Source organism: Brienomyrus brachyistius, chromosome 15 (assembly GCF_023856365.1).
Source record: "Brienomyrus brachyistius isolate T26 chromosome 15, BBRACH_0.4, whole genome shotgun sequence".
In the NCBI taxonomy this organism is placed as follows: domain Eukaryota; kingdom Metazoa; phylum Chordata; class Actinopteri; order Osteoglossiformes; family Mormyridae; genus Brienomyrus; species Brienomyrus brachyistius.
The window spans coordinates 23,128,750-23,151,771 of record NC_064547.1 but is presented as its reverse complement, the minus strand read 5'-3'; the positions used below and the strand labels follow the sequence as shown (position 1 = coordinate 23,151,771).

The window sequence follows — 23,022 nt, the reverse complement described above, 5'->3', positions numbered from 1 at the left end:
GGGCACTCACCTTGTTCCAGTCGGAGTTGGTGTGCACGGGGTCCTCGGCAGCCAGGGCGATGCTGCTGGCCGCGATCACCGCCAGGATGCACATCTCAAAATAGCGCAGGTTCACCACGTAGTGACATGCTGTCCGGACTCTAGGGACGTGAAAGAGAGGAACAGAAACTGGCCAGCGGCTCAGAGAGGCTGCTGATTCAAGATCCCTAATAGCTTCTGCTATGGGACCAGTGAGCAACTCACTTGACCCAAATTGGTTCCAAGGGACGGTAAAACTAAATGTGAAGCAGTTTCCTTGCATTAAAGCATCTGCCAAGAAACTGAGATAAAATTAAGCCAATCAAGCCGGAACGCACTTGCTCTCACTGTGAGAATGTGATCGGGCATGTAGCTGTGTGTGGCCAGCTGGATGCGTGATGTGCGCAGAGCCTGTGGGGTGATTCTCCGCAGAAAGGACCAAGATTGTCTGCGAATGCAACCTTACGGGTTATCGGGTTTAAAGATGAACATGCTGTTGGGTGGGGCAGACTTGGGTGGGCGGGAGACCTCCTCATCCTCCTTCTCAGATTTGGCAGTCTCCACATCTTTATTGTTCACTGCAAAACACAAGGAAGGTTCATGCAATGTGGAGCGTCACCTATCTGTATACAGGGATGGACAGTATTCTTCTCCTTTCAGTGTTAAGAAATTACTTACTTGAGGCTGAAAAATTCGGATATTCTTAAGGGCTCAAACAAAAGTTAATTACAGATCATTTTCAGTTCTTAAATAAAAAATGCTTTAATGTATATCTGCTGCTACACGGCACCCTGCCCCACATCAGTGTACAGGCTCTACAGGACTGATGGTTCTCACTTCTCAAAGCAAACCGCCCCTGGCTGGCGACAGTCGGAAATAACTCAGCCATCGTTTCACGATATCCCATAAAACACCAACCGAGCCGAGACGAGAAAATCTGGGCGTATGTGTGACATACATCACTGCCATCCAAAGATCGTCTGACCGCATGTGCGCCCTGAATAGAGGCCCTGTTCTCCCTGAAGATGCTCCGAGGCGGAAAAAAAAAGGTCGTTATCTGCACAGCGTGTCGCTAGAAGCCATTCGCTATCGTTTAGCATTAACCTGCTATGAAAAATGCTAATAAAATCATACGAAAAGGGAACTCAGTAGAAAGGAACTAATTTATTTACAAAATACTCCCATTTCAGGCTTAGAGGGGGGTGGGGCGGACTCCTGCTAATATGAATGAGTCTGAAACAAGATAGCTTGGTTCACAAACAATGAAGGAAAATGACAAATAAATAGAGACTGATACATTGTAGCAGAGGGGAAATGAACTAGTAGAGAGAGATTACTGGGCTCGGGGCTGGTGTCACTGGTTTCCAGGTTACAGAGGGTCAAACAAAACAGAAGATGCCGGTTTGAAGAGGGACAAGTGGAAACCATCGATACAATTACAGAGCTGGAGACCCTGCCCCTCTGCTCAGGGAAGGAACCTAAAGTCCTCCCGGGAAAAACACCTTCCAAGCATGCAGGATGAGGAGAATCATTCAGCGCCAACCCGGAACGTGCAGGTCTGCGCGGCTCCTTATGTCTCCATGTCAGGAACAAGAGTGGGATCGTTCATCCCACCAGAAAACACCACACTCCAAGGCAGCCACGAATTTGTACTGTCAGCTGTCAGGGGCAGTTTCAGAAGCAGGCTGCTGCATTGTTTCACTATAAAAATATCCGTCCATCCATTTTCTGAAACTGCTTGTCCTATTCAGGGTAGCCGGGGGTTCCGAGCTTATCCCGGGGGCTTTGGGCACAAGGCAGGGAACAACAAAGGATGGGGCGCCAACCATTACTCTTAACATCTTACAATTATTGGTGTTTTTGGTTCCAATATTTTGTCATTATTGCTATTTCAGAGTACATTGATCTCTGGAGTAAGTAATATGCTTTATTGTTCGAATCATTACCAGATACATGATGATATTTTTTTCACCTACCTTTCATCCTCTATGGCTTTAATATGTCAGAAATTAATGTGAATAAATGAGTTATAAATACTAAAACTCCAGGGATTAGCATAGCGACCACTGTGTATGTCATCCAGTGGAGCACACTTACAGATATCTGAACACCAACTGGTTTGCTCATCAATACCACTGGCTTTTCGGTATGTGGGAGCTAAAGCCACAACTCTGATACAGGATCCGTGATCTTCAAAACACTGCCACGCAATCTCACAGAAACGCCATAAAGTTTCTCTCTAATGAGTGGTGCTGGAAACATACTATTGATTTAAAAAAAAAAAACAAAACAAAACCTTATATCTGACTGCTGTGACCCCTGGCCAAATGTTGCCTTTATCCACCATAAGAACAGTGAAAAATTGTCACTTCAACCTAAAGCCAGCTGCTGGCCTACAGTACATCCTGAACGTGATCAGTTTCATGGCTGCAGTCCCTGTTTGGTGTCGTAAGTGTGACCAGTGTTCAGCAGGCCACCATTCAGCGGCCATAAATCTATACCTCAGAGCATGCCCCTACCCATGTGCCCAGAAGGACCCCCAGTACCCACGCCCCAGAGCCCGGGAGGGGGAGTGGGCTGTCTCCTTACCTGCGATAGGGGTTAGCTCCAGGGCTGGTTGAACGTCGGTCACCTCGATCACCACGCTCGTGCCCAGTGGTGACTTCTCCAGATTCAGGCTGTTCTCAGCGCCAGCTTGGCCCTCCTTCCCGGCAGTATCCCTGGGGATCTGCAGGTCCGTGTGCCCAGTAGCCGGATCCCCAGCTGCCTCGCCATTGTGACCCGGGGAGTTGTTCAGGTTGGGCTTAAGTTCAAGGAAATCATGGCAACCTGGAGACTCCAGACTATTCAACCTGGACACAGAAAGATGAGCACGTTTCTATGCTAAAACAGACAGTTATGCATTTCTGAATGTGGCATGGAAGGTAAAAGCATCCATCCATCCATCCATCCATCTTCATAGACAGATGTACTGGTGAGGGTCATGATGAGATAGAAAAGCATTTTTTATTAATTTAAATAACTGAATATATATACAAGACATAAAAACACATACTTTTTGTCTACAACTGTCATATAATATCCCAATGCAGTTGCCATTACACATTTTAGGAGAATTAACAAAAAAACTAATAATGATGATGAAATATTAAGCCAATCTGAGGGATCTGATATCCTCCAGAAAATTTGAGTTGCCTTGTTCGGTGCCATCAAGTGGACAGTGGAGCTCACTGCTTAAATCAGTAATAAACCACATTCCATTTTCATTTCAGAATTAACTTTGCAGCTGAATAAAAAGGTAGTATGCACCCCCACAGGAAAGACTGAAGATGTGTCACTAAGCTCAGCTTTTTAAAAAAAATATTAATCTGTGATTTGTGAGTGTTTACACAGAAAAACGTGGCTAGATGATGGATGGATGTACATTTTAGTGTCATCGCTAGGTGAGGTTACTGTAGGGTTCCTGAAGGTGCCCCAGCCTCTTCTTGCAGGTTCTATTAAAGCACGGATCTGGAAATGCGCTTCTTGTCCAATTAGTGAAGGATCTGAACCCATGTCCCTCCGCACCTCTTACCCATTTTCGGACTCTCCTCTTTCTTGGTGCCTGGTACCCCCATTACTGCCTGCTTTCCACTCCTCCTCTTCCGTGTCGCCTGCATCACTCCGTTCCTCGCTGTGGGGAGAGGGCTTCTCGGTGCCAGCTTGCGCCTCCCGGTGCCGGTGCCTCCTAGGGCGGATGCACGAGTCTGGTGACAGCGTGTCCCCTAGGGGGGGTCGAACCTTGCGGGCCACTCGCTGCCTCCTCTCGCCATTCAGCCGGGGGCTCCGGTGAGCGTCCAGCGTCACTTGGCAGTGATTCCCTACTTTCCCGTCCAGCGCTGGCGGCTGTCCCAAGTCCGACTCCGAGGGCTCAGGAAGAGTGACTTCCACAGGCAGGGGTGAGTCCGGCAGCAGCATGGTTCCAGCAGCTGGGTGCACGGTTGAGGGCACGTCGCTGGACATGGGGGCCTCGGGCACCTTCAGCGCCACGGACCTGGGAGGCTCCTGAGAGCCGAGCAGGCTGCCCATGGCCGTGGGGTTATTGTGATGGGGGCAGCCCGGGGACGTGTCCTGGTCCTCTTTGGGGGTGCCGTACAGCACCTCTCGGTTTGACATCTGCCGATGCCTCCGTAGCTGGCTGGTCCTCTGTTCCCACACGGACATGGTCATGCGCCGTCTCCTCTCCCTCCTGGACATGAAAGAGTTAGAGGCATTGAAGGACTGGCCCCGGGGGCCTCGCGACAGGCTCTCCGCTGCAGCCTCCCTAACGTAGGCCGGCCTGCTCCTGTGAATGGCTCTCTTTCTGTACAGATAGGGCCTCCTCCTGCTGCTGAAAGAGAAGGACAAACACAGCGTCAGTCCTGTGCCCGCACGGGCCATCACACATCATCACTTTAAACAGGTCAGAGGCACAGGATCCGCTTAATGCATTTCCGAATGCCTTCCTCCTCAAACTGCGACCCACCCATTTATAATCGTTTCAGCATCTAGCATTTACAGGACATTTTCGCAGCAGGCCGCGTGCAGGGAATGCCCTCCTCGATTTGAATCGACTCGAAAAAAACAACCCAGAACAACCTACGGCCTGGTGGCATTTCATGAAAGTCGCCATCTGTAGCAGTATCGTTAAAGCTATTCATTATGCTGTAATAACAATAAAACGAGGTGTAGAGGACAGGAGGTCTACATCTCATAAAAAAAAAAAAAACAGAAACGAATGGTAACAGCAGGCAGCAGAGTAAAACAGTTACAGGATTTAAAAGAGATTCAGGCAAGATGTTTGGGAAAAGAAGTGAACAGACAGCATTACTTACTCACTCACACCCGTACTCTTGTTCAGTCCGTGTAATCAATGAGCGATTGGTTGAAAACAAGACATTAGTGTTTTGGTGAACAAACACAGAACAATCCCAGTGACACAGTCCATAACAAGGTGAAAATTAGGTAAAACTGAAAAAAACAGAAAGAAATTAGATTTCGACAAGAAGTTAGCACAGTAAAATTTAAATTATTTAGATATTTGCGTGTAAAGTAATATATCAATGGATTAAAAATATATTGAAGCCTTTCTTTCTTGGGAATAATTTTTATATGTAAAACATGTAAAAAGTAAATTTGCTATCTTATTATTATTTTACTTAACAGAAATGATTCTTTTTAGAAAGAAGTTTTGGTCTATGTCACTTGGCAGGCAAAGTCACATGACAACGAGATGGTAGCAGTATTAGATCAGAACAACATCAACAGGAGCAACACATATCTGTACAGTATTCAGATAGTTTTGAAATGTTAAGACTGTCAGGAATATGGCACAGGAATAAAACATAGAAATGAATTTCACCCCCAGGAATGAATGGTGAACTGCGTCTGACCCCCCCCCCCCAATTCTGTCTTCCTGGCTCCGACATTCAGCGTGGACTAGAGGCCATGCTCAGCAGAGGCATGCGCTGGTTTCTCAGGGATCGACTGGGGGGGCATCGCCATGCTTCCCACTGCATGCAGCGGCCTAAACCAGACCTGGCCTAGTGCCTGATCTCTGTGATCAGAGCTGCTTTTCTGCTACGGTGCCTGAAGCTACGTGACAAGCGAAGTTAAAGTGAGTGGCTGTGAATATCATGCTACCGGAGCTATATGCCAGTGAGAATATGCATGTTTATTGTTTGTTATAGCTGATAACTGGGTGCCCATCGTGGTTTAATGCTTAGCATGTGTGCCTCATGCCTCTGCTCCTGCTCCATGTGTATCACTCCCATGGTTCTGCAGCTTCCATCCTGGTACTCGGAATTCCTCCCATGCTCCGGATACATGAGCTTTGGTGAGCTGGTGTCACTGCACTGCCTGAAGTGATTGTGAGTGTATGCATGCGACTAGCATCCCATCCACAGCCAGATCATTTATCAGGGGGTCCAAGGCTGACATCAGCATGGATACTCAGGTGTTTCCAGGACGTGGCAATGATGTTTGCCAGACACTAAGCTATAGCCTAGGATAGCTTATACAGTGTGGTGTACATAGTATGTCTGATGTTCTCCCAGTGTATCTGAAACATGAAACGTGGTGTATTTCAAACCTTAAACAGCCTCCCTCCTGCATCATACCAACCTGGTGCCATCTGGTCTGCTGACTCTCTCACATCATCGCTTCTGACATGCAAGGACCATGCAGTTTCCAACGTCTGTGTATTTATAAAGAATGCGACATGCATAATATCTGACCCTGGGGGACATTCCAAGACTGCCATTTTGTCCTTTACTTGGGCTACTGGATTTAAGCACAGAAATCTTAATTTTATGTATCTAGCCAATCGTGAGCTTGGGACTCATGACGTAATGCCAAGCTGTGAGTGGCAGCTAAGGGCAAAGGGCATGGCAGCTGGACCAGATGACCTCCCGGGCTCCTGCATGCATGGGCGTGCTGTTCCATGCTCATACACAATCAGACTGCAGCTTATACTTTGGTGCCATAGGAAATATAGTGAAGATTTCCTGCTGTACTTTGCTTTGATGAACTATCTCTCAAGGTTTAGCTTTTAGTCATAGGTCAATAAATAGAAAATGAGCTACTGCCACACACACACATTCCTCTACCTTTACTGCCTGTTTTACTGCAAGAGTGACTCTTAAATACCATTTAAGGTTCGGCAAGTGAAATTTCACCGGCTTGATGTGTATTTTATATGTACAAATTGTTAAAATAAATCCCATACATCTACAGCAAAATATTCCCTTTGTTGAAAAGGAAACACACTACTGGCATTACATTGGGATGATATATATTCCTAAATCAGTGGGACTGCAGTAGAGATGTAGCAGACTGCTGTTCATGGATCCATAAATATTTGCTGTTCTATACTTAATTGCCTGCTTAGCAGGACTAGTAAAACTAGTAATATATTTTACTAAACATGAATACTAAAATAAATAGAAAAAACTGTAAATACTAGTATTGATCGTTTTGTAATGTATCTTTATATCTATATACAAGAGATTTCATGATACCTTGTTAGCCAATCAGTGGGGTTTTAATGGAATAACTGCTTGTATGTATTTTTCTCCCCGACTAGGATAGCCAGTTAGAAATGAAATGGATGGAAATATGCTAATAAATTACTGATCACATGACAGCAAACCATAAACATAATACAAATAAAATGCTACACTGCTATATACAGTATATACAGTAAGAGCCGAGCTTAGCGACCCCGGAGGTGAGTTAAAAGACTGCCACACAGCCCCCACTGCTTATCGCAGTCGATCCCACTTTAAAGGTTCACCATTTGGTCGCCTATAAACCCGTCTCGATGACAACAGTTGAGCCCCTCCTCTGCAGTTACTGGGAAGCCTGCCAGTAGCTATGGTGACCCACTGGTCAATTTATAGCAGCTCAGAGGAACCGAAGCAAGTCGAAGGGGAAATAATGGGACCTCGGGAAAAAGACCTACAGTAGATCCAAGATTTTGAGACAGTGCCATTTGATCTGATAACTTTCTCACTATCCCGTGGGTCTTGTTTAACACAATGCAGCATGTTTATTGATCTGTGTCCAACACTGTACAAAACAGAGAAGGAAAATATTAATTAAACTACTCCTGTCACCTCAGTGTCTGAGTTAACCTGGAATAGTCTAATATTCGAATACCTAAAACCCATATGATCCCGATATCTCTGAAAGTAGCACGAATGTGCCTCTGCATTCTATTTAACACTCATGGCGGTGTTAGGGCTGTACAGCAGGTTAGCTGAAGTGGTCCATTTTGCTAAAGGCATGATGGGAAAATGCAAAGCCCTGCCCATTATGTAAAACATTAATGCGGACGCTATTTGCCATAAAATGGAATGTGTAAAGGTTATACTGCTTTGTAAAGTAAGTTACGCTGTCATGTTCATGTCGGGAATGTGTCCCTATTACACAGTATGGTTATGCCGTGTGTCATTACCGTTACTGCATTTTTAATACAGTATGCTTTCGTAGAAACATGATTATTTACCTGGAAGTGATGAAATACATAACCAAACACATAAGGGGAGAATGGGGGCTTTTAAGTCTAAAGCGAGCCTCCACAGACAATACGTGTCCTGAGCCTTTTCTGCTTCAGTAGGCAGGTCATCAGCATTATATTTTCATTATTAAAAGCAATATTTTGCCAAATTATGTGTCAATGATTGTGTGTGTGTGTGTGTGTGGGGGGGGGGGGGTGCGCTGCCTAGGTTAATTAATGTGAACATTTTATGAAAACTCAAATAAGGGCTCCTCCAACATCACCATCCAAGCCGTAGAATCAGTCCAGACTAACATGTTTGGCTGTTAGTACTGTTAGTGCAGGGGATGGGAGGGTTACAGGCAGGTGGGGGAGTGGGGGGGGGGTCATAGACCACTTACTCTGATGACATGAAGGAGGACATGGGGCCGACCTCCTTCGCTTTCTGTAGGGCGTGTTTTTGATTAAAGGCCTCTTCCTCCTCCTCTTCATCCTGACAAAAGACATTCGTTTTGCCACCTCTAATAGCCTCTGATTCACTTCATTTTAACACATCACGAGACGCCCAGTCCCACATGGCAGGAAGGGCGATTGCCAAAGGAAGAGGGTCACATATCATGGCTGGGCATGTGGGTGGGTGGTTGATGGGGCATGGCAAGCTTTTACCTTGGTGAGTTCCTGAGCGTTGGCCAGGTTGTCTACAGCGATGGCCAAGAAGACGTTAAGAAGCGTGTCTGGTCACGGCTGTGTCAAGGAAATGGCAGGAACCAATTGTACCATAACAAGGTAAACAAACTGGGAAACAAACAAACAACAAGCAAACAACTGGCACACGATCAACCAACAGGCAAACAACTGGGAAACAAATTGGCAAACAACCAAGCAAACTGCCAAACAAACAACTGACAAGCAAACAAACGATCGGCAAACAAACAACAATTAAAAAAACAATAGACAAGCAAACAATCGACTATCACCTATGACCTTCTGACCTCCATCTTCCCAACACGACTTCTCAAAGGGATACAGTTCCCGAACAGCGTGAGCACAATGAAGTATATAGAGGACCACATTCCTGTCTTCACACCGCCTTGGGAGCGGATCCCGTTATACATCACCTCGTTCCAGTCCTCCCCAGTAAGTATCTGGATGAGCAGGAGCACATCCAGGCACACTAACTTAATCTTTAATCTCCAGTGCATTGTGCACAAGAACCTCCTGTGCAGTCTTATGTAAAGTAAGAGAGAGCCAGCATCTGACCATGTCTGCCAGCAAAATTCTCTGTAATGCTCATTTTATTATTTACTACAGTCATGGTATTACAACCTCAAGCTAACAGATCGTATGGATTCTCTTTATTTAAAACAGTCATACACGATCGAGGTTTCCAAACCGAACCTGAAACACTGTCATGATGGCAGCTGGGAAAGTATCAAAATGGGTTGGGGTATAATCTTCAAAGATGAACCTGTGGGGAAGAGCAGAGCATGGGTGACGTCTGAGTAGGACGCACGTTGCACAAAGTGACTGTTTTCTTGCCCGAGCCCAAGCAAAACTCCGACATTGTCGAGGATTTCTAAAGATACATTGTTGTTTATGTAAAACGATGGGTGTTACAATGATTTAGGCCACAGAATATTTCAACAGAATGTCCTCATCATCGTGACAAGCTGTAGACAAACTTGTGCACCCAAAATATATACTTCACTCGCTATGACTTCTACGTCCAGCAACACAGCAGTACTTGGGAAGTGGATTGTTAAAATTTGTCCAGTAGAATCCGGCTTTTGACATACAAAAGTATAACTTGGGGACCAGAAAGAAACTTGAGTCTGGCATGTTAGGCCAACAGCTTGACATGAATAGGAATTCACTTGATTGCATCAAAGGCAGCAGTTTGAGCTCTGAAGGAATGCTTCTAACCACAAGTGATAGTGATGGGAGTTCTGGTTCTGTACCTGCCCCCAAACAGCTGCATGCCCAGCAGAGCGAAGACCACGATGAAGAGGAAGAGCAGGAACAGCAGGCTAATGATGGACTTCATGGAGTTCATCAACGACACCACCAGGTTCCTCAAGGATGCCCAGTACCTGCGCCAAGCAAGCATCCAGAGTTTACAGCCACCCTTGTGCTGTGTACCACCCCACCCCCATTTGATGACATGATTTGTCATAGCTAACCTCTCTAATTAAGGCTACAAGTATTAGCTGATTAATTAGCCCCTGTCTCCCCCAATCACAATACCAAAATAAGGTGCAGGCCTGCAATGATCTGCTAAAAATCACTTTTAAAACAGTCGTAAAACTGCAATTTCCATTTCTTCTGCAGACAGTGAGTATGGACGCGAAGATGCCTGCACCAGGAATAAAAATCTGATTTCGGACATTAAAGGTTTAAAACTCAAGAATGACTGTTATTCAGGGAAGTGACTATTTCCTGCACCATTTATAAGGATGCGGCACCCTGCCCTTCAAACTTTTAGCTTCGTCCCCTGGCCTGTGAAGTGGTAATGCAGGGGCCAATCAGATCTGTTCAGACACATAAATCTGAATAACAAATTTGGCACACAGTCAGAGCGAGGCTGACATAAACTGAGGTGCCGTATGTTTTTTTAGTCTGTTAAAGACGCTGTCGTGTTTATATTAAGCACAGTCTGCAAGATCCAACATCATATGAATAATATTTAATTTGCCTGCAGTAAAAATACACACCCCCCTGCCATTTTTGCTGCCATTTCTATGAAAAATATGAACTAACTCAGAGTGTTAATTACTGGTAATTACAATCTTTGACACTTTCTGACAAGCGGCACAGTTCAATTTCCAGTGATTAACTTTTTCAAAGCAGCAATGGAGATGACAATTAAAATATCGCTTTTCAGGGTGAGTACATTGTTAAGAATAATTTCAGTCTTTTGAGGAGAACAATTTTTATTTTTGCAGAACAGATCTCTGCACACACAAGCCTTAATTAGTTAAGAAATAAATGAACACTGACCCCAGTGATCCGGTGTCAAAACTTGTTCATGGTTGTCCTTTTTGCTTACCAAATAATGACGGGGCCCAGTTCCCTTCCAGCATGTTCAGAAGAGCCCCCGCCCCCCACCTCCAGCCAACATGGTGCTACTCACTTGGTGATCTTGAATATCCTAAGCAAACGTAGAGCCCGCAGAACACTGATCCCAAACGATGTTCCAGGCCGGAAGAAGCCCCACAGCACCTCGAAAATGCTTCCTACAATGACCTGTGAATACACTGTAATTAAGGCCAGTGGTCCACAAATGCAAAGAGTCAGTTATACTGACAGACAGAAGCAGGACTTATCCATCATGTTCTCCGTTACACTAAATTAAACTTTATGCAGCTGTAATGTGCTTCCTTTTATCTTAATTACACTGTACAGTAGTGGTAATGCGCAAAAAGTGTGTTGACACAATTGGGTGATAGAACATCAGAATCTAAAGTCACAGGCTTGAAAAATTAAAAATGTGCAGATAAAATACAAAATAACAAATGAATGAAACCCGTCATAGTGTTCTAAACGTTTCAGAGAATAAGTAACAGGCCTTTGATAACCATTTCATACTGATCCGTATCCATACCATCGTGCTGAGTAACAATATTTACTATAATGATCCTCCCATCCCCTAAAAGGCATAACATAATGTAATGTAACACATCATACAATGACTGAACAGATAAACATGGGAGAAGATTCCATCTCCAAAGCTAAGACATCATTTATTTAATCATTTATTGCTATCAAAGATTATCATTTTGTGGCATACTCTTCTCCAGAACTACTCATACATATATTTATGTTGATTAAGGCTGGATAAGATTTTTCTGTAACAATGAGAGAAAACCTTGACACTGATATCTGCTCTACCTGTTAATAGATTTTACTGGGCAGCACTGACAGTGAAACAATGAACTGTTATTATTTTACTGCTCCTACCCTCCTACCTCAGAAAAGTTAGTATGGAGCAGAGATGCTCCAATCGATCAGCAGTCCATTTAAATTTAAATCAGCTGATTTTCACTCTTAATCGCCCAATCGGCGGTCTTTAATTTGACCGATCTCAAATATCGATTTTGTGGATAACGTACAATTAGGGATACTCCGACCCATCAACCATGATCATTAGTTGCCAATATTCATTGTAAAAACTCTCTATAAAGGCCATTCAGAGGAACCAACCAGATGACAAAATGCGTGAGACACGCCTCCGTGCGTCGCAAAAGAAGCTCATTTAAATGGCTGCACCAGTCTAGCAGTTCTACAAGGTGTTCCAAAAGCCTATAAAATCACTATAGAAATCCTTCATGGTGGAACGCAACAACTGGGGGTGAAGTTACACTTTCAATGGAAGACCCTCCCACCCCCCATAATCAGTTTTAGCCAATCTGATTCCAGTGATCAGCAATCAGATCCAAAAACTCTGATCGGAGCACCCCAGTATGGATACTGAAACTAGATCACTATATTAAGACGATAATCTCTCGCTTTCGGCGCCCTAGTTTGCCATTTTGAAAGACGAAAATGAAAGAAAAATAAAGGAACTCACTCCACAGTCAAAACAGTTGAAGGATGAGTGGAAGTAGAGCCTTGGTCCAAGACCGTACATCTTTAAGAACATCTCCATCAGGAACAAACCCATGAAGAGGAGCTCTGCATAGTCTGCAAAACAAAAAACATCACTGGTGATTCTCGTGGCCAGGAGGGTTTTTCCATTAGTCATGTCTGACAGCAAGCATCCCTCAGTCTTTATTTTGTCAAGCAAGTGTGCAAAAACACACTGCCACACAGGCCTTAGCTCCTGTCAGCTGGTAACTAAGGCAAACTGAGCAGAGGCCGTGGGAAGGCCTGCCATCTTGGATGCTTCGGTTGACAGCTTCAGCCATGACGTGCGACACATACGGGCTTTTGAAGGCGGACAGATATGGCGTGTGACTTACAGAGGAGAATGGAGAGCCACTGGGGTTGGTTGTGATGCACGATGGCTACACAGAGAGTGTTGAGGGCCACCAGGCCCAGCACGGTCCAGTAGAAGGTGTGCGTCTTGACCATGCGGCGGACAGAGATGCGTAGCATGCGTTCCTTCCGCCGAACGTAGGCGGTGGGACCCCGACCCACACTCCTGATGCTAGCCCTGGCCATAGGTCCACCTGTGAGCAGAGGAAATCCTCATCAGGCCAATGGTCAAGTATTCAGGTTGTATACATACATCTAACCCTACATTTCAAGGACGTCTACAGTGCTTCACACAACGTATTACTAAAAGACTATTGCCTCAAATCCAAAATTTCCATGAAAACAAATCAAGCAAACTATGATTTTACACTGGAATCAGTGATAGCAGAGAAAAGACACACATCCTATTGCTGATCATTAGCATAAAGGATGGATGTTCAGACTTGGCTATGACCAACAGACCATATTATTTATGCATGATATTATTATATGTTACATTAGTATTTATCAGTTTGTTATATTTGTGGTGCACTGACTCACCCACAGAGGAGATGTCAACATATTGGTCCTCCCCCGGTCCATGTCTGACAGCATCTAGACGGCCTCTCTTGATGGTAGCCCGTTTGAGCACTGCAGCCACACAGTTCAAATTCAAATGCGTCGTCAGTAAAACAGCATGCCGATCCACTGAGATCAAAACAGCCGTCATTCAAAGAGCATGTAATCATATGATTAATAAAATAACCGAGCAAAAGACTCCAGCACTTAAACCCCTGACCTGAAATACATTTCAGGAATACCAAAAGAATCCAAAAACAGACTGCTAACTGGCACAGGTGAACTAAAGATCGGTTCCTCAGCCGATGCATGAAATCATAATAAGGGAACCATTCGGACACTTAAATTATAACCCACAGTGCAATTTTACATTTGCTACATTTGAATATTTTGCTTTCATTGAAATTGAATCAGTCCTACAGACTCCCTGCTAACTGTAGGTACAATAATGGTTTTCAGAGACCTTTGGGTGGGTTGTTATTGCCTTTGTTTCCGTTTCAAAGAGGCACACAAACAATACAAAAATGATTGCTTACAGAAGGCAAACAGCACAAGGATCCAGGTTTTTCATCACACGGTTACCAAGACGACACATGTGCACATCTTAATCAGAGTAATAGCTTATTATGTGTTCACTTCCACAGTGATATGGGGACCTTCTACACTGTGACATTTTGTTACCACCGAAATGTCTTTTTGGAGGAAAGTAAGGACAGATCCTGTCCTTACATGCATTGGTAGTTTGTCGAATGACGACAAGCTCGATTAGACCCTCACAACCCAAAGTGGGGATGATTGAAAAATAACAATGGGCAGTGAGGATCTGTAAAAGTGAAGTCATCCTTCACCATGGTTACTGACTGCATTCCACGCAGACTGTCTATTGGTTGCCGTCAGTCAACATTTAATAAAACAAGATTGTTTATCTGGAAGAATGGCTCAATTTTTATGGCCACAGCTTCACTTGTGTACGCAGGGAACTCAATAAAAACATCGACAATTGGGGAAACACTTGGCGCTTCACAGTGGCGGCGGAGTGATCTCAAATAAGTGTCAGCCTTACTGAGGATGTTTTTCTCTTTTGGAACTTGAAGGTGACTTTAATTAATTCAACATAAATGTTGAATTTATTCTGTGAACCAAATACAAGAACAGCAACTTCAATGCATTTCATACCTGGCATTTAAATGCACATATACAATAAAAAAATAATACATCCCATAAAAACAAAGAAACCCTCAATATTAAAGTAGTCAAAAGTAACCATTTCTTCCTTCCTTCCTTCCATCCTTCCATCCATCCATCCATCCATCCATCCATATTCTAACCCCTTATACTGGATGGCCTGGAGTCTATCTCAGGTAACAAGGGCACAAGTCTAGGTTACACCCTGGATGGGATACCAGTCCATACCGTAACTGTATTTACTATGGAAATTTTTCTAAGTAACAAAAATTTAACAGGATTATCATTACCATGCAATAAATATTAATGACAAAAAAAGTCATCATAACGAATAACCTAAAAACTGACTGGACATGTGAATTTAGGTGCATTTTTTTAAACATAAAATGTAACATTCTCCAGGATAATCTCTGGACCCCCCCTCCCTTGACCCTGAATAGGATATAGGACAATTGATTTCAGAAAATGGATGTGGACAGATGGATGGATGGACCTCTTGTTTTACAAAGAGCAAGTTGAGGGAGGCATAAAGACAATTTCCCCATAGGGATTAATAAAATATCCATTATTATTATTATTATTATTATAATTATTATTATTATAATATGCTGTGTGATGAAAAATATCAGGCCATCACATCCCGGTCACTCTCTCTTTCAGCTTTTGCCATCAGGCAAGAGATACAGAACTATAACAATCAGGACAAACCGCCTAAAAAACAGTTTTTATCCGAAAACAATCATGGCTCAAACTCAAAATAGATCTGTTAATTTTTATATTTCATAAGTGCAATTTGTATATCCAGTGCAATTTGTATATTTTATTAATATATTCTTTTATTACTTTTATGCCTCACATTGAGTCGCCTGCATTTTCTCAATTTTGTTAAATGGCAATGACAATAAAGATTATCTTATCTTATCTTATCTATCCCCAAATATCCATTATTTCAGGAGTGCAAAAAAATACATTTTCAACTACTTTAAAAAAATTAACATTTAACCAAACATGTCAATGTCAACAAGATACAAACTAATCTTGTTTTATATTTACAGTTAACAATGTTGTTAATTATCTAGCCATCTAGCTATCAACGTTAAGTTGTTAAAATTAGCGACATAAAGTAATCCTCACAAATAATCATCATAAATACAAATGTTAACTAATACAAACATAAATGCTAGATAAATATATGAATTCACAAAACATCTTTTCGTTGGTCAATTGGATATTAACACAGACGAAAATGGGAGAATTTCACCTGTAGTAAAAATTCATCGTGAAAAATTGGACATATGCAGTTTACATCAGAAAGCGACGATATTATCGATGCTTTACTTGCAAAAAAGCAAGAAACATTCTCTGAGAAACGTCATTCGATTGAGATGTTTCATATTCTTCATGTTACTTTAGCTATTAACAATCATATACAGGACAATTACTGTTCAGACTGATATGAAGAGGGAATGAGAACAACATTGACATCTACAAAAGAAATTTACAGAGGAACAAATGAATGATGTTCACTTAAATGCTGGAATCATGCAACAATATTTATACACCACATTATCCATGTACAAGTTTTAGAATATATCTCACCATCCAGAGCTGATGTCCCGGAGTTTTTATTCTCTTCTGCCAGCATCACCTCCTCTGAAATGCAACAGAATACGATGCTGCTTAATCCTAGTAGCTAAATCATGAGAAATGACAGGTTCTTCCCAACTGAACCTTGCTCTCGTCATAACTGACATTTATCAGCTATGCAATATGAATTAAAATGACGTTGAGGTAACCAAACCAATAATAATAACTGCCAAATTAATTATTAATGAGCTACAGTTTGAGAATTGATTTAGGTAGGTACATTTGTGGAGAGCTGTCTGTTCCTCTAATGTGTACAGTTCCAACAATTCCCTATTTGATTTCATATAAATGACTGTGAAGTTAATAGATAAATTCATATACAGTGATCCCCGCCTATCGCGGTAGTTACATTCCAGACCCATCAGCGATTGGTGAAACTCCGTGATATAGAAAGCCTATTTAAATAAACATTTTTTTTTTATAGTTTAAGCCATAAAATACCCCTCCCATACGCTTTAAATACATGTAAACTTATTAAAACACACTTTGTAAACACATATGATAAGTGGATGTCGGGCTAAGGATACGAGTAGCATAATAATAATAATAATAATAATAATATGTAATGTATATGTACATATATACACACATCGCAGAGAACTGTGATGCGTCGGGGAAAAAACAGTGATATAGCGGGGGTCCGATAGCTGAACCGCGATATAGCCGGGGATCACTGTAATTTTACAGTCATACACTGCAATACAAATAACGAAATTCTGATTAGTGAAAACGATGGAATGAAATCAAGGACAGAAACCAAAAAAAAAAATTATGCTAATATCCCCGTTACAGTCTGCACCCATTTCCTTGGCCTCACCTGCCCGGTCGATCCACGCTCGGTACCCATTCAGCTCCCTCTCGATCTGCTGCTGTCTCCGAAGCTTCATGAAGGCCCTCCGGTTCTCCACCCTCTCCCTCTCTTTGGCAAACTCCCTGCAAAAGACCCGCGTGGGAGGGTCACCTTCAGAGATTCGCCGTCGGTCACATTCAGCCCATCTCGTCTACCTTCTGTGGCTAAACAATTAACGTGAATCTAAGGCTACTTGATATTTCAGGGAGACCTGCAGCAGTCTGAAGTGCGATGAACTCACCCTGAGAGAACTCCCAACACCAGGTTCAGCACAAAAAAGGATCCAATTATTATTAGAGGGATAAAATAAAGCCAATTCCATGTAGGGCCTAAGGCATCATTGGTCTGCAAAGAGATGGGACAAAGGTTTAAAAAATAACGTGAGGTGGACAACAAGCAAGCAGTTCAGGGGATATAATATAATATAACATAATATATTGAATGTACCTTAACGTAAATGCTTACAATTCACAATTCAAATGTGTGTCCTAACTGCTTTCATATGATGCATATGATGGACATACTGAAATAAAAACCAGACAAACTGACTTTAAAGAAATCCATGTGGTCAAGCTGCAGTTCTTACTGAGCATGGCAACAGCGAACTTTAACAAGCCATGAACAACCCTCAAAATATCTATATCTAGCTGTAAAAGCCCACAAGCCACCGCTGATGTATCTCTTGCCCACTTGACCAAGCCAGTTTAACAGATTATTACCAGAGGCAGACATTAAGAAGGAGACACATCATGATGCCACTTCTTTGTAGTGTGAAGATGACTCTTAATGTTGTGTGGCTGTGTTGGTCATCATGAAGACAGAGAACAGACTTCTTTGCCAACATTTATCACTCAAAATACTAGTTAACTATAACAAGCAATGGGACCGGAAGCTATGCAACAACAATTTTTGACAGCTGGGTAAAACTATGCTGAGTAATAATGCAGGGAACAGCAGCTGGGTACAGCAGGGTAAAGCTCTGCTGAGTAATAATGCAGGGAACAGCAACTGGGTACAGCTGGAAAGCTCTGCTGAGTAATAATGCAGGGAATGGCAGCTGGGTACAGCTGGTTAAAGCTCTGCTGAGTAATAATGCAGGGAACGGCAGCTGGGTACAGCTGGAAAGCTCTGCTGAGTAATAATGCAGGGAATGGCAGCTGGGTACAGCTGGTTAAAGCTCTGCTGAGTAATAATGCAGGGAACGGCAGCTGGGTACAGCTGGTTAAAGCTCTGCTGAGTAATAATGCAGGGAACGGCAGCTGGGTACAGCTGGTTAAAGCTCTGCTGATTAATAATGCAGGGAACGGCAGTTGGATACAGCTGGACAGCTACACTGAGTAATAATGCAGGGAACGGCAGTTGGATACAGCTGGAAAGCTCTGCTAAGTAATAATGCAGTGAATGGCAGTTGGATACAGCTGGAAAGCTACACTGAGTAATAATGCAGGGAATGGCAGCTGGGTAAAACTCTGCTAAGTAATAATACAGGGAACTTTGCAGTTACTTATTATAGGACAATTTTATCCAGAACAACAAACAAGTGAGAAGAGCTTGTGGTCAGAGATCAGGGTTATTCAACATCCCCTGAACACTTGCAGCTGAAGGCCTTGAGTTTACATGCCCAGACTGTGGATTAACTTATTCAGCAGATACTTTTATCCAAAGCAATGTAAAAGGAAAGCTTGGGGTCAGACTGCAGGCCGGCCAGCATCCCTGGAGCTGCTGGTTTTAAAGACCTTGCTTACTGGCCCAGTAATAAATTAATCATTTTGTTGGTCTCAGGATTTGAGTCCCCCACTGTTCCTGAACAGGCACAGATCCTGAACAGACTTAGCTACACACCACGCTAGGTGGGTTGCATGTAATTTTTCTGTGAATTATCAGTGTCAAACTTATAGGTGTCACTGGAGGATGGGGGCGGTCCCAAAATGAATATTTAAACCAATCAGGAGCACCCATCTCTCCTTTTATCTATAAGAACAAAAATTAACAGCAACCAAACTCGTATTTATGGTGCAGGTGGCTCATCCTCTTACAGCTGCTATTTTATTTACAGCCTCACAATCCAAGGAAGCCTTTTTTCTGTGGCAGTACAGTTTATATCTAATTTTGCTTCGAGGACAAGGACGGAGAAAAGGAAGGAGATGATTGACACAAATGGCCCCATCATCATAATGCCAGAACTGATTCACCGAGATCCTTCACAAAATAACCTTGTTAGAATCGACAGGAATTCTTAACATCCCGTGTCAAACCTCGGCCACAGCAAAGGCTGAAATTCAGGGACCTCTGACTAGAAGCAAGCGGCCAGTGCCACCATCTCACAGTCTGCTGTGACATCAGAGCACATACATCACGAGAGGAAGGCAGGCACATGCTGGAGAAGCCCTTTGTAGATTGCATGATTTTAGACAGACAGACAGGCGGCGTGATAGACGGGCAGGCAGAGAGACAGACAGCTAGGCAGGCCGGCACTCTGAGAGACAAGCAGGGAGACAGAAAGGCAGAGAGACAGATAGACAGGGAGGAACTCTGCCAGACAGGCGGGTAGAGAGACTGGCAGATACTGTAGATAGATAGATAGATAGATAGATAGATAGATAGATAGATAGATAGATAGATAGATAGATAGATAGATAGATAGATAGATAGATAGATGGATGGATGGATGGATGGATGGATGGATGGATGGCACAGAGTCAGTAATTTTTCTGGTGCCCTCAAAGCAATTTTTGTGCCCTGACATGATTACTCTGCCATCCAGGAGATTTGTATATAAAAAAAACAGTCTTACATGTGCATGCATTATATGCATTGCATCTGCTGGATGAAATAACAACAGATTTATAACACCCACAGTCTTTTGTAGGCACATAGTTCGATATTCCCCTCAGATGTTTCACAATACTGTGATGAAAAATGTAAAAACAAACAGCCAGCATTTGCCAAGTTTAGCATGCGTGCTGTTTTATTTGGTCGCTGATGCTTAGAACTGTGTTGAGAAATACATATTTGCCACATAATGCCTCTCAACACTTCTGCGAGTTTACAGAGACGACAAATGTTGCCTATTTTTATCGTTCCGCAGACCAGACTGCAGTAAAAGACCCCTGAGAGGGAGCATACCCAACCTATGATCCCCTCGAAATCACTGAACAAATACCGACAGCTTCAGTACAGGAAATACAGCAACTGTGACCAACCAATAGCCAATCAGAAGTGGAGCCGGCAATCACATGCATTCTAAATTTAAAGATGGAGTAAATAATGAATTCTGGAAAGACAAACTCAGTGATTTACAAACCAGAATTAACATTGCTTACTGCTTAAGACCAGCTGCCTATAATTCTGAATTCTGCTGTCAAGCATGTTGAAAGGGGACAGAAATGCCGACTGGAACATCGAGAAAGCTTGTCGAGTCTAACGGAAGCAGCAAAGCCATCCTGCACACCTCACTCATTCCGCTCACTCAATTTAATGTATTTTCTGTCATATGATTAAAGCTTCCGCCATCTTTCTCTGCTGAAGGCCCTTTGCAACGTAAATGGTAAGAGAAATAAGAGCCTCTGTATTGATTCACGGCTTGTCTCTGCTGAGCCTATGAGCAGATACCGTTGGCATTAAATTATGTCTGAGGAAACATTCCATCTTTCATTGTATTTGACGTGAGCTGAGAAATGTGCTTGTTAAATAAGACAAAAACCATCCTTTCTACTGTATACTCTACAGTACATCAGTGTTTCCCAACCCGGTCCATGGAGACCGCCAGACAGTCCATGTTTTTGCTCCCTCCCAGCGCCCAGAGCACAAACATGGGCTGTCTGGCAGGGGGCCGGGAGGGAGCGAAAATGCGGACTGCTGGCGGTCCCCATGGACCGGGTTTGGAAACACTATACTGCATGTCTATTTCACATTTATAGTAACCTTATTCGGATTTAAATTTACATTTAGATTAGTGTAGTGTTTTGAGACCCCTCTATAAACACCACATGAAAAAGGACTTTGAAGTAATTAAAGGACAATTACAAGCGCAGCTACTAAGGTGAGTCATATTTGGTTGAATGCCAATTAACAGTATGTGTTAGATATCAAAGTGGCCTGACAATCTGCACTTTATTTTGAGTTTTCAAAACAACATGAAGAAACTAATGGAGACCGAGACGCCTTAATGTCATTGCCGCAAAGGGCATCACTGAAAAACCGCAACGTCATTTAACGTGTGAAGAGGTAGAGTGTAAGGAATCACGATGGGTTTACCAAAGACAGACAAGCTACACCAGCAGAGAGGAACAGTGGTAACAAGTCAAAGCTCACTGATAGATTAACAGAATGTCTGTAAAACACCAGAATAGTATAACGCGTCTGTAATCCAGTCTGGCCCAAAACTGTACATCATGAGTTTCACAAGGCCTCACAGAGCTAGAATTTATGGCCATACTGCCACTTGGAAACCTTTCGTATCGAAGGCCAACATGTGACAAGCATAAATGCTCGACACACTCTGGGGGCCAGGTCTACCATCCTGTGTAAACACTGTTCCCTCACTATGTTCCCATATTCGAACACAATAGTGACTCCATATACGTTGATAATCAAATTCAAGAGAAGTTTAATTAAATATAGGTTAAGGTCAACAGCCTTTAATGACCCTCCACCAGATCTAAACTTGAACTCCAACTTAAAGTTTTGGAGTAGAAATTCTGCAGATTTCAATCTTCAACATCCAAAGAACTGTAAATATTTCTTCTTTGGGTAACACTTTACTTAAAGTACCCAGGTATAATGCATTCTAGATAGCTTCATAATGCATTATAATGGCATATACTGACCATTAGTGCAATGGTTAGCACTGTTGCATCACACCTCTGGGACCCGGGTTCGAGGCTCTGCCTGGGTCACATGTGTGTGGAGTTTGCATGTTCTCCCCATGTCGTCGTGGGGTTTTCTCCGCATACTCCGGTTTCCCCCCACAGTCCAAAAACATGCTAAGGCTAATTGGAGTTGCTAAATTGCCCGTAGGTGTGCATGCGTGAATGAATGGTGTGTGAGTGTGCCCTGCGATGGGCTGGCCCCTCATCCTGGGTTGTTCCCTGCCTTGTGCCCATTGCTTCCGGGATAGGCTCCGGACCCCCCGCGACCCAGTAGGATGAGCGGTTTGGAAAATGGAAGGATGGATGGATACTGACCATTATAATGCATTATGAAGGTAACTATAGTGCATTATAGATGAGAGCTTCATAGAGCATTCATAATGCATAATAAACATGGCTATAATGTGTTGTGCCTTTTTATAAATAGTTGTAGCCATCTTTATAATACTGCATTACTATGCCTTATGAAGGTATGTATAACGCATTATGATGACTAAAAGACTAAAACAGTGCAATATGCCCTATCGCATAGAGGAGTTTGACCCTTGATATTGATGTAGCATTCGGTACTTCAATTTTCTCTCTATTCCTCTATTATATACATATTGTATAGTGTACAGCATAGAAAGTACAGTAGCAAGTATTTATCATCTTGCTATCATCTTGCAAAATTTCAATCCATCAGCACTAATGAAGGATGTTATATTGAGAAAGGAACAGGTCATCAATTTTTTTTAATTTTTTAATAAAATATCTAAAGCTTGTCTTTTGCTCTTTAATGATGAAATGTCCTTCAAATCAAAAACATTCTCCACAATACTGCAGAATGAATTGAAGTAATCAAAACAGAAAAGCAACACATTATCTTTATATTAAGCATACAAAGCGATTCTGTGTAGTGT

The 23,022-nt window shown here is 42.8% G+C and overlaps 1 protein-coding gene across 3 annotated transcripts in view; it reads right to left on the bottom strand.

The window, feature by feature from the left end:
- The window catches only part of LOC125708848 (voltage-dependent R-type calcium channel subunit alpha-1E), a 149,491-nt gene that overhangs the window by 24,449 nt on the left and 102,020 nt on the right, over positions 1 to 23,022 (bottom strand). For all 3 annotated transcript variants that reach the window (XM_048976693.1, XM_048976694.1, XM_048976695.1), the window contains 16 exons: positions 17,491 to 17,594; positions 17,217 to 17,332; positions 16,352 to 16,405; positions 13,550 to 13,639; positions 12,994 to 13,203; positions 12,603 to 12,715; positions 11,166 to 11,278; positions 9,994 to 10,125; positions 9,434 to 9,503; positions 9,063 to 9,180; positions 8,702 to 8,769; positions 8,437 to 8,528; positions 3,593 to 4,387; positions 2,608 to 2,870; positions 485 to 596; positions 11 to 140 (listed from right to left, as the gene is read on the bottom strand). In XM_048976693.1, coding sequence (XP_048832650.1) covers positions 11 to 140; positions 485 to 596; positions 2,608 to 2,870; positions 3,593 to 4,387; positions 8,437 to 8,528; positions 8,702 to 8,769; positions 9,063 to 9,180; positions 9,434 to 9,503; positions 9,994 to 10,125; positions 11,166 to 11,278; positions 12,603 to 12,715; positions 12,994 to 13,203; positions 13,550 to 13,639; positions 16,352 to 16,405; positions 17,217 to 17,332; positions 17,491 to 17,594 — 2,580 coding nt within the window. The remainder of the gene's footprint in view (positions 1 to 10; positions 141 to 484; positions 597 to 2,607; positions 2,871 to 3,592; positions 4,388 to 8,436; positions 8,529 to 8,701; positions 8,770 to 9,062; positions 9,181 to 9,433; positions 9,504 to 9,993; positions 10,126 to 11,165; positions 11,279 to 12,602; positions 12,716 to 12,993; positions 13,204 to 13,549; positions 13,640 to 16,351; positions 16,406 to 17,216; positions 17,333 to 17,490; positions 17,595 to 23,022) is intronic.